The sequence below is a fragment of the Drosophila serrata genome, unplaced genomic scaffold (genome assembly GCF_035046125.1).
Source record: "Drosophila serrata isolate PLE 108 unplaced genomic scaffold, ASM3504612v1 contig_88, whole genome shotgun sequence".
Lineage (NCBI taxonomy): Eukaryota > Metazoa > Arthropoda > Insecta > Diptera > Drosophilidae > Drosophila > Drosophila serrata.
This window is the reverse complement of record NW_028256986.1, coordinates 175,495-190,458: the sequence shown is the minus strand read 5'-3', so window position 1 is coordinate 190,458 and position 14,964 is coordinate 175,495. Positions and strand designations below refer to the sequence as shown.

The window sequence follows — 14,964 nt, the reverse complement described above, 5'->3', positions numbered from 1 at the left end:
CTTTCATCGAAGGATCTGTCGGCGAAAAAATAACGGTGAGTTACAAAGGAACAAATTTTAAAAATAACATTTTCTTGGCTAAACACCGGCCGGAGCACATATGACCTCGGAGAAGCCTTAGAGCCGCAAAGGCGCCGTTCATAGGAATTAAATTTAAAATGGCAATCGAACTGCCAGAGAAAGGGCGGTCGAAACGAGTCCCATTTGCATCCAGGATTCGCGATCGGCTCAAGCATATGAGGTAAAGGCAGGGCGTCACCATCATCTTCTTTCGCTTCATCTTCGATCGCTTTCTAATTCCTTACTAGAATGTCTTGTTTTTCTCTCCATTTATATATTGGCAAGACCCTACACGCAGTATTATTTTTTAAATAATGAATATAGGCAAAACATTTTTTAGCTATGCTTTAGGATACATTAATCAGATACATATTTTATACAATCAAAATATTTATGACGGTCTGTCGTTGTCTAGGTAGCTCAGGGACGGGCAGGATCCGTTTCAGGAATTTATATACGTTTAGCCGTGGTTGCTATAAAAGAGTCCGACTTGATTCCCAAGGAGAACACTGCGATTTTATTATAATCTTGAATGCTTACATGGAGTGGCTAGAACGAGTGTTATTATTACTAGAGTTCGGCTTGCGGACGGGGCTCGGCTGTGCTCGTTGGGATCAGCTCTGGTGTCGTGCCACGCAAAAACAAAAACAACGGCTCATTTCCAGCTCAAAATTGTTAAAAATTAAATTTAAAAAAAAAAATGTTCTACTCTATTTCAAAAAGAAACTTAAAGTCCCATACATCATCTAAGGGTTAATCAACACATTCTATTGTTGTCCCGCTCGCACTTACTAGGTTAAGCCCCTCTCACTCGCACTCATTGCTATGATTGAAGAGGTACCCGATTTTTCCGAAGGAACTACCTTTTCTAATTGTATCATGCTCTGGCCAATCTCACAACACTATTTGATGCTGCTCCTAGATTTAGCTCGTTAAGCAGCACTTCGTTTTCATTGCCTAAATCAATCTCAAATTAATTTCCGAAGCCCGAAATACCGCTTAAAACATATATTTTATATCCCCATTTATGAGGCTTGTACCGTTTCATATGTGATCTTGCTTTGTAGAACAAACTGTTCGTCGGCACACAAGAACTATTCCTTAGGAACTTTTCCAAAATTATTATTTATTTCCTGAATAAGTGGTCATATTTTGAAAAGCCGATCATGACGAGGATGATTGCCACGGGCATTACCGTCGCAGGACTCAAATACTCAAACTGTAACGCGTTCTACACACCATCGATAAGCAGGAACAGAACCGCCGTACTCGTACTACAAGCTAACCTTATTACATTACATTTTGGACGATCTGACTGTGGTGTTGCTAGAAAGCAAAAAGGGAGACGCCAATGTGCACCACACCGTATGGGGAAGACTTTAGACTTTATTCTTTCTACGAATTTATATATAGCAAACGTGGGGGAGGAACACACCTTTGTAGGCCCCACTTCGTCCTACGTGCTAGATATAACACACGTTGCTGGACCAAGTGCAATAGTATCAGACTGGAAAGACCATTCTTCTCAGACCACAGCTAAATGCAGTTCAAATGCGAATTCGATCACTCTCCAAAACCAACAGTCTTTAGAAACCCCCGGAACACTATCTGGGGAAAGTTCAAAGAAATAATCTTTCGTAAACTCGCGACTTGACCGGGCACAGTAAAATCAGATGAAGATATAGAAAAGTCCTTAGAGATCCTCTCAAAGGAATTACTAGGCGCATATCACGCATCATGTCCGATCAAGAAGCTAGAAAAGGACCCGACCAACCTGGTGGAACAAGGACCTCTCGCTCCAACGCGGTAACCTCAGAGAATTTCTTCAAGCTCGGCAAGCAAGCGAAGGATGTTATAATCAACGAGGAATACAAAATACTGGTAAGGAACTACAAGAAGGAAATACGCAGGACACAAGGAAGCTCTTAAAGAAACTTCTACTTAAACAAAGAGACGGCCCCAGAAGCGGATAGACTGAAGTTGCTTTCAAAGCCATACCAAACCATACAGAGTCAGCTCAAACGCGACGACGGACAGTGGACTCAGGGCAGCGAAGAGGCCCTAACAGCACTAATGCACGCGAGCTACGTATAACCCCACTTCACTTCCCGCATATGTCCAAAACCCAATTTCTTCTTTACCACATCTTAATAATAAAGTACAAGAATTGCTTAACTCAATAAATGCTAAATAAACAATATATTACACAGAAAATGCATAGGTTAACGATCTGGCACATGCCAACCAAAATGAGTTCTAAGAAAATCCAAATAAGCAACATAACACAGTAAACAGGAAATGCATAGTTCATCGATCGTTATTAAATTCAGGCTAACTAAAGGCCAACGATCTGACACATGTAAATCAGAATAATTAATAAGCACTTCTGTAAACCTAAATTAAGTTTTCTTTAAAACATTATCAATAAAGAATAATCAGTTGATTTTTGCCCACCAAAACCGCTGGATGTGTTTTTTATTCACGAATAATTTCCCTTTTAACAAAATTGGCGCAGCCGGTAGGATCCTTTTTAATTAAAGAGGGTCCAGTGATTATTCAAATCGAACTTAACGTGAAGAAAAAAAAATAATATATATATAATAAAAAAAATTTTTTGCGAAAAAAAAAAAATACAAAAAGTCAGTGAACAGAAGCGAACTAAAAATCAGTCCGCTAAGTGAACGTGGTGCAGTGCATAGAAAAGTGCATTGATCAAAGCAAAACCGGACCAAGCGGCGCAACAGCATTAAATCCAACTAAAAATCAGTGGATTAACGCCTGTAGAGATCGAACTGAAATCGACTTAGACAGCGCCAAGAAGGAAATCAACTCAACCTGGATATAAGAAGGCAGCGAAGGATCGCTTCATACGACAATAACAGGATGGCTCACGATAACGGCCAAATGCCTCAAGCGGATCTTTTGGAACAATTGGCCATAAGGGAAAGACAGCTGGAGCAACTGCAACAAGCGTATGTACAGCTCCAAGGAAATGGAAACAACCCAGCCCAACAAGAGCGGTTGTTCAAAAACATCAATAGTTTGGCAACCTTTACGGGAACCGGGGAAATCTCCATCAACTTCTTCTTCAGTAGCGTGGAGTACCTGTTACAGACGATAGAGGACCCACAACTCAAGAGAGAAGCCACAAGGACAATATTCTACAGGACAATTCAAGGTCAAGCAAAGGATGCAGTAATAAATATCCCGGAGCCGGACAACTGGAACCTGATAAAAGCCACCTTGAAGTTAAGGTACAGACCAGACACGGAGCCGCACCAAATCTACAAGAGGATATGTGACCTGAGAGTGAATTCGGTGAGCGAGCTTGCAGTAGAAATTCAAAATATAAAATATAAAAATGATGAATTAATTGTGTATCATATGAATGATAATTTTATAGATTTAAGTAATGTCGAAAGTTTATTAGTTAACACAGCCAAAGAAATGACACAAGGCACTTTACTAGACAAGATCTACGAAGTCAGAGATTTAAGTACTATATTAAAGATAATGGTGCAACGCAGATATGAGAATAGTTGCATTAGGTATCAGTATAGGAAAGGTAGAACTAATCAAAACAATTACAGGAACAACAACCAAAATACCAATCAACAATATAATCAGCAAAACAATACAATGCAAAATGCACATCAAAATAAGAATACCAATCAACAATATAATCTGCAAAACAATACAATGCAAAATGTACATCAAAATGATCAGAGCAACAATTCAAGACAAGTTAGACAGAACAATACCCCTCAGAATTTTAGAGGCAATAACTCCGGACAAAGTAGACGATATCAAAATAATCAGTGGAATCAACAAGCAGGATCACATCAGTCTAGGCAAAATAGGCCAGTAAATGTGGTACCTATGGAGGTAGACAACATAGAAGCCAACCAACACCAAAACAATACCGACCAAAGCAGATACGAAAATGACAACTACAACAGTGACCATAACTTGAACAATAAACATGATAATAATCAAATGGAAAACTACCCACAGGCAGGAGTCAATAATACGGTTTTTTTTACGAAGCCGCCTCGGATGGGTTACCATTAATAGAACTTAACATAGACAAACAGAAATACGTGGCCTTAATAGACACAGGAGCCACCTTGAGTTTAGTTAGCGACCAGATTAACGGTTACAGAAAAATGAGACTAAATACGCCCATACCATACACTACAATTAACAGCAAAGACGTAATAACGTACGAAATTCATACCACAGCCCCAAAAGAATTTAACTTACCAAATAACGCAAGAGTACGATGGAAATTAGCCCCGCTTAAGGGAAGAAAATACAATTTTATCATAGGGATAGACCTCCTATATTTTTTGAATGCATTTATAAACATTGAGAGGAAGGTTTTAACTTTAAATCAAAAAGATAACGTAATTATAAACAATCCATATCAATACGAAGAAGTTTCTGTATTAGAAAGTAGCAGTAAAAACTTAGAGAATTTGAAACTCGACCACTTAAATGAAGAAGAAGTCAGAGAAATTAAAGTCATTGTACAAAAATTTAGCAAACTTTTTTTTAAGGAGGGAGACCAACTAACTAGTACGACAGAAATTGAACACGAAATACGGACCAGTACAGAGGAACAGTTAAACTCAAAACTTTATAGATACCCACCACAACACGAGGAAGAAGTTAGGAAACAAATAAAAGAAATGGAAGAACAGGGTATAATCAGAAAAAGTAATTCAAGATACTCTAGCCCACTTATAGTAATCCCGAAGAAGATCGACAACTCAGGAAAGAAAAAGTTTAGGATAGTAATAGACTACAGGAAGCTAAATGAAGTAACCATAGACGACAAATTTCCTATTCCAAACATTAATTCTATTTTGGATAAACTAGGAAGAGCTCAATACTTCACTACAATAGATTTAGCCAAAGGCTACCATCAGATCTTAGTCCGAGAATCAGACAGAGAAAAAACGGCATTCGTAACGCCACATGGACTATACGAGTTTATAAGAATGCCATTTGGGTTAAAAAATGCCCCTGCCACATTCCAAAGACTTATGAATGAAATACTTAGGGATCACATTAATAAAAAATGCGTCGTGTATCTAGACGATATACTTATTTTCAGCACCTCATTAAAAGAACATATTCAAGCTATTAACGAAATATTCCAAATATTAGAAAAGAAAAAATTAAAAATACAGATTGACAAGTGTAACTTCATGAAAAAGGAAACTGAATTTCTAGGACATATCCTTACAAAAGAGGGCATTAAGCCAAATCCAAATAAGATCTCAATCATAGAAAAATTAGGGTTACCACGAACAGAAGCAAATAAAAAGCTTCTTAGGTATAACAGGTTATTACAGAAAATTTATAAAAGATTATGCTAAAGTAGCACAGCCAATAACCAAGTATTTGAAAAAAATGTTAAAATACATCTAAAAGACCGCACCTATGTCGAAGCATTTGAAAAATTAAAACATTAAATCATGTCTCACCCAATTTTAAGATATCCCAACTTTGAAAAAAAATTTACATTAACTACAGATGCATCAAATTATGCAATTGGATCTGTCCTATCTCAAGACGGTCATCCAATCTGCTTTGCATCAAGAACGCTAAACAATCATGAAAAAAATTACTCAGCAACAGACAAAGAATTCCTAGCAATACTATGGAGCGTCAATTATTTCAGACCATACCTTTACGGGAATAAATTCAAAATATTAACTGACCACCAGCCAATAAAATTCTTACACTCAAAACATAAAGGTAAAGATATTTCACCTAGACACCAGAGATGGTTATTAAAACTAGGAGAATATCAATTTGAGATAGATTACTTGAAAGGAAAAGAGAACAGAGTGTCAGATTTTCTTAGCAGACTGGAAGACAGCGACCTTACGAACAAAACCGAAAATGAAAGAGACAATGAATACAAAGATAATATTTCAGACATAAACATGATAGCAAACATTGAAGATAATCTCTCAACATCAACGGTACACTCAGCTGAAGAAAATTTACACAATCATTTTTATATAAAAGAGGAAATAGTTAACAAATATAAAACACAAATAATTATTACAGACAGTAAAACAGACGGGTATAAAACAATACATGGAAAAGCAATAATATTTATAGCAAAACATGACTTTCCAACAATGGGAGATATTTTCAGGAAATATATACACAAAGGAAAAGTCGGAATCTATTCAGAATTATCGTATCAAGAGTATAACATAGTACAAGAAAAACTAATAGAAATGTTTTCAGACAACAAACAATTAGAATTCATAAAATGCACACTCAGAGCTCAAGATATTGAACATGAAACAGAAGCAGTAAGACAAATTTCGTTTTATCATGTAAGAGAAAGTATGCACTCAGGAATTCAGGAAACATATAGCCAATTGAAAAACAAGATTTACTTTCCAAAATTGTTAGAGTTGGTGCAAATGGTTATAAATCAATGCGATTTTTGCAAAGAAATAAAATATGATAGAAATCCTATTAAAAATAAATTCAGTAAAACGGATAACGAATTTGATTCATTCAGGATTAAAGAACTACTAAGACAAGAAGGGATAGAACTACACTTAACAAAACCGAATAGTCACACTGGCAATTCAGATGTAGAAAGACTACACAATTCATTAGCAGAAAAGTTTAGAATAACATATAAAACGGAAGCGTCGAATATGTCAGTAAAACAAGTTATGCAGAGAGCAGTGAGAAATTACAATGAAAGATATCACTCCACAATCAAATGTACCCCCAGCGAAGCACACAACAATAAGATAGAATTGACAAAAATAAAAGAAAATATAGATAGCAAAAAACAAAAAATGTTAGAAAAGCACAACGGCAACAGGGAGCATTATGACGAAAAACGAGAAGAGGGTTTTATAAAGAACTACAAGGCAGTCAGACACAAAGAAGCTCCGAAATTCAAAAAAGCAAATCTCGGTAATATTGACCCAATAAATATTAAGCGCCCTTATAAATTTACAGAAAATACTAACGACGACTATGTTGCTGACGACAATACTAATGACAATGGCAATAACAACAACAGCGGGAACACTAACGATTCAAGAAATACCTGATCAGGACGGGTATGCGCAAATAGAGATGAAAAATCAAGATATAATTATCACAACAGATATAGTAGTACATATAATAAACTTAAAAGATATTGACAATATTTTGAACGATATAGGAAAAAACATAGAAATGACAAACAACGACAACAAACACATATTACAATCGGAACTAACTGAAACAAAAAACAAATTGTATACCCTATATGGAAACCACAATCGCGAAAGAAGAGGATTAATTAATGTAGTAGGTAGTTCAGCAAAATGGTTGTTTGGTACAATGGACGATGAAGACAGGAAAGAAGTTGAGAATCATATCTCTACATTTAAAGAAAACATGCAGGAAACAGAGGAAGCATTAAACAAGCAAATTTACATAAATACGTATTTCAACGATACAATAAAATACATTGAACAAATAGTTAAATCAGATAGAGAGGCAATAGAGAGACAATTGAATGCAATTAGCAAATTCGAAAATAACAGATACCAGGAGAACTTATATTACGACCAACAGATAAAAATTCAGTTAATAAAAAATAAGATTGAACATTTGCAGGATAACGTTGCTTCTGCTAGATACAATATATTACATCCCAGCATATTAACAGATCACGAAATAAAAAAAATACAATATCGATTTCAACAAACTAAACCATATAAAGTTAGCTACGGCTATGTTCAGAAATAATCTTTTAGTATTCGCAATAGAAATACCGAAAAACTTTATAACAGTAAAAATACAACAGATAATACCGATGCCTAATGAAGAAAACTTTGAAATAGATCAGGAATCAGAATTGATATTTAATTATAAAAATTCAACATACACCTATAAAACAAATAAAAAATTAAAAGAAATGCGAAAAAGTAAACATTGTGTATTTAAGAAAATTTGCAAACTGATACAAAGAAAGGAAATGCAAATATTAGAACTAGACGAAGAAACCGTAGTAATTAAGAATGCAAAAAACGAAACATTATATCAAAATTGCAACAGCAATGAAATTAAAATGAAAAAAAATATTCTAATACACTTTACAAATTGTACAATAGGTATAGAAAATAATTATTTTACAAATTCATACGAATTAGATAAGAAAAGAATTTTATATGAGAAATCAAACCAAACTCAAAATTTTACTAAACAAATCACTTTTGAGAAAATATTGGAAAATAATAAGATTAACTGGTCGAACATAAGAAAGTTAAAAACACATAAAGACATAAATTATTTTTTTAATGCAACCATACTTTTGTCAATAATTGTATTAATTGCGTACATTGTTTTAAAACACAAGAAAATTAAAATTCAGCTCAATAACAATAGAATTCAGGAGAATTCTTATCTAAAAGGGGGAGAAGTTACGTATAACCCCACTTCACTTCCCGCATATGTCCAAAACCCAATTTCTTCTTTACCACATCTTAATAATAAAGTACAAGAATTGCTTAACTCAATAAATGCTAAATAAACAATATATTAAACAGGAAATGCACAGGTTAACGATCTGGCACATGCCAACCAAAATGAGTTCTAAGAAAATCCAAATAAGCAACATAACACAGTAAACAGGAAATGCATAGTTCATCGATCGTTATTAAATTCAGGCTAACTAAAGGCCAACGATCTGACATATGTAAATCAGAATAATTAATAAGCACTTCTGTAAACCTAAATTAAGTTTTCTTTAAAACATTATCAATAAAGAATAATCAGTTGATTTTTGCCCACCAAAACCGCTGGATGTGTTTTTATTCACGAATAATTTATTTTTTTTAACTTCGCGACTCCCTTTTAACAAAATTCGTGCACTTCCCAGGTTTCACAGAAATCACCGATGCTAACGAGGTACTAGCAACTAGGGAAGAGCATCTCCCAAATGATCTCAGATCCTCTAGAAGAATTCACTGGTCAATAGACTCCTTCGCGGGGACAAAAGCGCCAGGACTATATGAATTATTTCCAGCCATGCTGCAAAGAAGTCATCACTCCATGGCTATACGCAATCTATACAGCTTGTTTAGTACGGGCTATATTCCAATTCAATGGAGGACCTCGAGGATTGTCTTCCTGCCCAAAGCAGGAAAGAGAAACCACGTCAGTCCCAAGGACTACAGGCCGATAAGCCTCACCTTCTTTTCTACTCGAGACGCTAGCAGAATCAGTGTCTACCAACCAGCACGTATACACAAAAAGGAAATCAGTGGAGACGGCGCTGCATTCGCTTGTAACCACCATTGAAAGGGCCCTGCACAACAAGGAATATGCGCTCGGAGTATTTGTAGACATTTCCGGAGCATTTAATAATGTAAGCACAGACGGCATCAAGCACCGCTTCCATGGTGAAGGGAGCGCACAGAGGAACGCCGCAAGGCGGAGTCCTATCGGCCCGTCCTACGGAATCTTGTGGTCGACGACCTAATCAGAAGGTTCGAAAGAAAGGCCCCGAAGATAACAACCTATGCTGACGACATAAGCATTATTATCACGGGAGTTTGTCCATCGACTCTTAGCTCGATCATGGAATCAACACTCAAAAAAGGACCTACAAAAAGCTTATGAAGAGAACCCAGCGGCAGGCACTGATCTGCATATCGGGGGCGCTGAGGTCAACCCCCACAAAAGCTCAAGAGACTATAATTGGAATTGATCCCCTGGATATCCACGCGCAACTGACCGCGGGAAAGGCGGGCACAGCTCAATTGGTCGAACCATGAGCAGTTTATCTCACTACATGACGCCTAGAACATGCCCTGATGTGAAAACATCAACATTCATGAGACCTAAAGACTGGAAATCGGTTCAGGACCATGCTCAATACCTGAACATATACACTGACGGCTCCAAGATGGAAGTAGGAGTTGGAACGGGCATATACTGTACAGACCCCGAGACGAGGCTGTCGTATAACCTACCAAGCCAATGCAGCATATTCCAGGCGGAAGTCTTCGCCATAAGGAAGGCGCCAGAGCTTACGCAGGAAATAGCCCACCCATGAGAGGCGGTAAACCTGTTCGTAGACAGTCAGGTGGGGAATTTATCCATGCAATCGTCAGAGGTCAGTTCCAAAAATGTACTGGCAAGAAGGGACTACTGGGTTCCCAGCCACCAGGGCATAGATGGAAACGAAATCGCAGACGAACTTGCAAAGGAGGGAGTTGGACTGGCTATGGATAGAACAGAAAACGTCCCAGTCTCTCTAAGAACACTCTAAAGCGAGTTGGAAAGGCGGGCGGACGTACTAGCAAAAAGCAGGTTGGGAAGAAACTCCGCAACCTGCAAAACATCTAAAATCATGTGCAAAGAGCGCAATGACGAACTCAGACACTTCGTACTGCATCTATCCCGAAAATGCGGGCAAAATTAAAACACCTAAGTGCCGCATTACTGGCATCACTAGCAGATGCGTTCAAGAGGACGCCAGGTGAACTACTTGCCTTCGCAAAAACCACCGCGATCCTCAAGGACTTCAACACCGCGTAACAGTCTCCAGGTCAATAAGAACAAAATCCAGATAATAATGGACCATACTGGCCTTTGCTTGGCCCCCAGTAGGTCCACCCGGTTCAACCTAACCTATTCTAACCAATAACCTTCGATTCTCGAAGCGGTCGGTGAGGCGTCGCTTAGGTGAGACGAAACCTTTATTGGAGAGCGCGGCCTTGAAAACAGTGTCTTCGACAGTAGGTGGAACCATTTCTTGACCGGGGTGATTTTATTTTATTAATTTTATTTATTTTATTTTATTTATTTTATCTTATTTATTTTATTTATTTATTATTTATTTATTTATATTATTTATTTTATTTTTTTTATTTATTTTATTTATTTAATTTTTTTATTTAAAAAAATTTGGTTTGGGAACATTTAATAATGTTCCAAGAATGGAAGATCATCACTGCAATTTAACTTACACATTCAAGGCCTTTCAAACTAAAGTAAAATTTGTAATTTAATTTATATATTTTTTTTAATTTTAATATTTAATGTTAAAAGTTTTCTCATGACTCCTGTTTAAAATTGTGCGGTTAGTATTAAGGATTAATGGATAACTAACGTTCGGTAGTGTCTGATCTGCCTTCAATACTTTCTATGATTACGTATATATTTTCTTGCTACTTATGTAAACCAGTTTACGTAGTAACTTGCTGCATTAGGATCGAAGCTAGTTAAAGTTCCAGATATGCCGCCGTGGTTTTTGTAGTTTTTCGGCATCTGGTTTTGAGGCACCTGGTCCTCCGATTCCCCCTCAGACAACAGAAGCAGGTGAGACTGCTTAATCAGCAGGAAGGCAACCGAAGAGACTACTTCCACCATATAAATATTTGTCCTCTCCATGGAAGGCCTGCATGCCCCTACGAAGCACGAAAGTCTCAGTTAAGTAAGCAGACTTAGGTTCTACACAAGTGCTTTATTGGCCTTGCATGGACAGAAGCCATAGTATAGGTCTACCTTGGCAGAATCAATATGAGCCACGGACTCCTTATTAAGGACCGTTATAATTTGGAAAAGAGATCCTTTAGACTGCTCAACTTTCATTATGCGCCAATCCGTAGGAAGGTTTGGGGTGGCAAGGGATAGAGGAATTTTCAAGCAATCACGCCCACATAGATGTACTGCTGCACCTGCTGCGCTCTTCGGTTTTCTCTTCTTTATCTATTGCCTTCTCTGTATCTATTATTCTTCTGTCTTTTGTCAGTAAAGCTACATTGTAAGTTCTCTAATATAAATTGAAGTCAAGGGTCCAATCGGCAGTTGCAGTTCCGACGAGAATAAAAAAAGAAAATAAATACGGCATATAATCGACCAATTCGTGCATTAATTATTATTGGTGAAGGGCGCAAATTCGTTACCTTCCCTATAATCACTGTTATTAAGAAGCACTGATGAAAATATTTATTTTGCGTTCCAATCTTGCTTGGTCGAAATTCAAAACAAAGCCTGTACATATGCAATTTCTGTTTAGGGTGATCAATATCATTTCCAAACATCTTCAGTGTCGGCACTACAAGTGCGTCTCGCTTAGCAAGTGTTACGTTCCTTGCCAAAACCTCGAAAGCAGCACGAGTTATTTTACACATGTCTAAATTTAACATGCTGGTCAGAAGTTTGCAACGCAGTGAAGGAGGCACCTCCGATTATATAAAGTATATATATTCTTGATCAGGATCAACAGCCGAGTCGATCTAGCCATGTCCGTCTGTCCGTCTGTCCGTCTGTCCGTCTGTCCTTCTGCCCGTCTGTCCGTCTGTCCGTCTGTCCGTCTGTCCGTCTGTCCGTTTCTACGCAAACTAGTCTCTCAGTTTTAAAGCTATCTGAATGAAACTTTGTAGTTAGCCTTCTATATACTCTCACTCGTATATATGTCGGAACGGGCCGGATCGGACGACTATATCATATAGCTGCCATAGGAATGATCGGAAAATTTTTACAAAAAAATTGTTAACTTTTTCAGTTTTCAATAGAATTGGATCAAATTTGAGATATAGCCATTTTACTATACTCTACAATTTTGCATAAAATTTATGAAAATCGGACTAAAATATCATATAGCTCCCATAGGAACGATCGAGAAATTAATTCAATTAAATTTATAACCTTTTCAGTTTTCAACTGATTTTCATCAAATTTTAGGTATAGACATTTTATATGAGTCTTAAATTTTGTGTCAAATTTCATGAAAATCGGACTATTATATCATATAGGTGCCATACAAACGATCGTTTGATGTAGAGGAAAAATGCAATTCTGTGAATGTAAAACTGCAAATATAATATGTATAGGTGAATGAAATGAAAGCAGGTATTACTTCATTGTTTTTTTTTTAACACAAATATATATAATTTATATTGTATGGATTCATAGTCATAGAAGTTCTATCTGCAAGGGTATATAAACTTCGGCGTGCCGAAGTTAGCTTCCTTTCTTGTTAATTCTATTTTTGTTTTTTGAGCCTATCTTTATGTACTACTTGTTGTTTCTTATTTCATATTTTAATAGTTATGTTCCCAGATCCCTAGGTAGTTCGGCGTCAATCATTGTAATGGAGGTTTCTTCACCAAAGAGCGCGAACGTATCCACCGTCCATCCAGCTCCGTACAGCGTTACTGTCAGTATCTGGAACAGAAAGCGGCATCCTTTGGCGTCAACGCATCCGCTTCCTGCGGAGCCCCTTCAGGCTTTTTATGTGTACTACTGTTATGTTTGAAATCTGTTTGTAAATCCGACTGGCAGGCAACGTCTTTGTATTGCACGCAAAGCTTGACGTCATCCGCGTACATAAGTACTCTGGAGTTAGTCAAGACTTTGGGCAGGTCATTTATGAACAATGTAAACAATAAAGGTCCCAAATGGCTTCCTTGCGGGACACCAGATGTAACCCTTAGAATATTGGATAAATTATTCTTAAAGAGGACCTTTTGCGTCCTGCCATTCAAATAACTAGAGATCCAATTAAGAAGATCACTTGGAAAACCCATTGAATCGAGTTTTCTAACGAGGAGAGAATGGTTAACAGAGTCAAATGCTTTACTGAAATCAGTATAGATTACATCTGTCTGACAATTATTATGGAAGCCCTTTATAATATAGGAAGAGAGCTCCAAAAGATTTGTTGTTGTTGATCTTCGCTTCATAAAACCATGTTGACATGGAGAAATAACCGATCTACAAAGGTGCTGTAAGTGAGGGGTGATAAAGTTTTCAAATAATTTAGGGATGGCCGACAACTTAGAGATTCCTCTATAATTGCTGGCATCCAATTTGCTACATTTTTTGTGGAGAGGAATAATAAACGATTCCTTCCAAATAATGGGAAAGTGGGAGGTTTCCAAGGATAAGGTAAACAATTTCAGAAGGGGATAGCACAGGGCGTCGGCACAATACCTGAGCACACAGCCAGGTTCCGTCGGGACCTGGCGAATAAACTGGCTTGACACGATAAAGATCTAAAAGGAGAGAGCTTTCGTTTAGGCTGGGACAGAAAATTAAGTTTGATTTGGGTATGTTGTAGGAATAAGTGGTGTAAATACGAAGAGCTTGAATTGGTTGTTTGAAAAAACTGCAGAAATAGATCGGCTATTGCCTGATCATTATTTGCGGTAGTATTTTCAAATGAAAGCGAGAAAGGATTTGTTTTAGGCTTACGTTTAGTGGTAACAAAATGATAAAACTGTTTTGGGTCCTGTGAGAACTGGGCCCTACAACGAGTTAAATAGTTTTTATAACACTGCGCGTTCAACACGGTAAAGTTTGACCGAGCTGATAAATAAGATGAAAGGTCAGATTGAGAACCGGTGAATTTAAATTTAGCATACAGTCTAGATTTCTTATTCTTAAGTCGGCTCAACTCCTTAGTAAACCACGGCGGTTTATTCGAGCTTGGCGGATAATATAACAGAAGACATTCAGTAAAAAATGAATTCATGGCACTGTAAAAAATATCCACGGCAACTGCCATGTCAGTGCACATGTATAGATCGGACCAATTGAAATCGTTTACTAAATTATTCAGCCGTTCAAAGTCCGTTTTGCGAAAACATAGGACTTTATTGGCTGGACGGTCAGAAATATTCTGTACGTCACACCCGATATCAAGGGTCACATCAAAAGTTGGATGATAAGGATCTTCGGGCTTCGTCAGAGGCTCCACCCTTGCTAAACTGACTCTCGCAGGGGCAGAGACGAAGCAAAGATCGAGCAAGCGCTGTAAGGATGACTTGAGACAGCGAAATGTCGAACGAGCCAGCGATAAAGTCATGTTGTGTAGGTGGAAGTGTGGTGTAGGAATTATTTGAGCACCAA

General features: G+C 37.3%; 2 protein-coding genes across 27 annotated transcripts in view; both read left to right on the top strand.

Annotated features, from left to right (window-relative positions):
* LOC110177636 (chromatin remodeler ATRX homolog) overlaps positions 1 to 14,964 on the top strand; it is a 597,323-nt gene that overhangs the window by 450,168 nt on the left and 132,191 nt on the right. The window lies entirely within an intron of this gene.
* LOC147644818 (uncharacterized) lies at positions 2,944 to 9,724 on the top strand. Its single transcript, XM_086840206.1, has one exon. It carries the CDS (start codon positions 2,944 to 2,946, stop codon positions 4,129 to 4,131), a length of 1,188 nt encoding a protein of 395 aa, XP_086696332.1. The 3' UTR covers positions 4,132 to 9,724.

Coding starts and splice junctions, on each gene's coding strand:
- LOC147644818 (XM_086840206.1), top strand. CDS start 2,944: ATGGCTCACGATAACGGCCAAATGCCTCAAGCGGATCTTTTGGAACAA.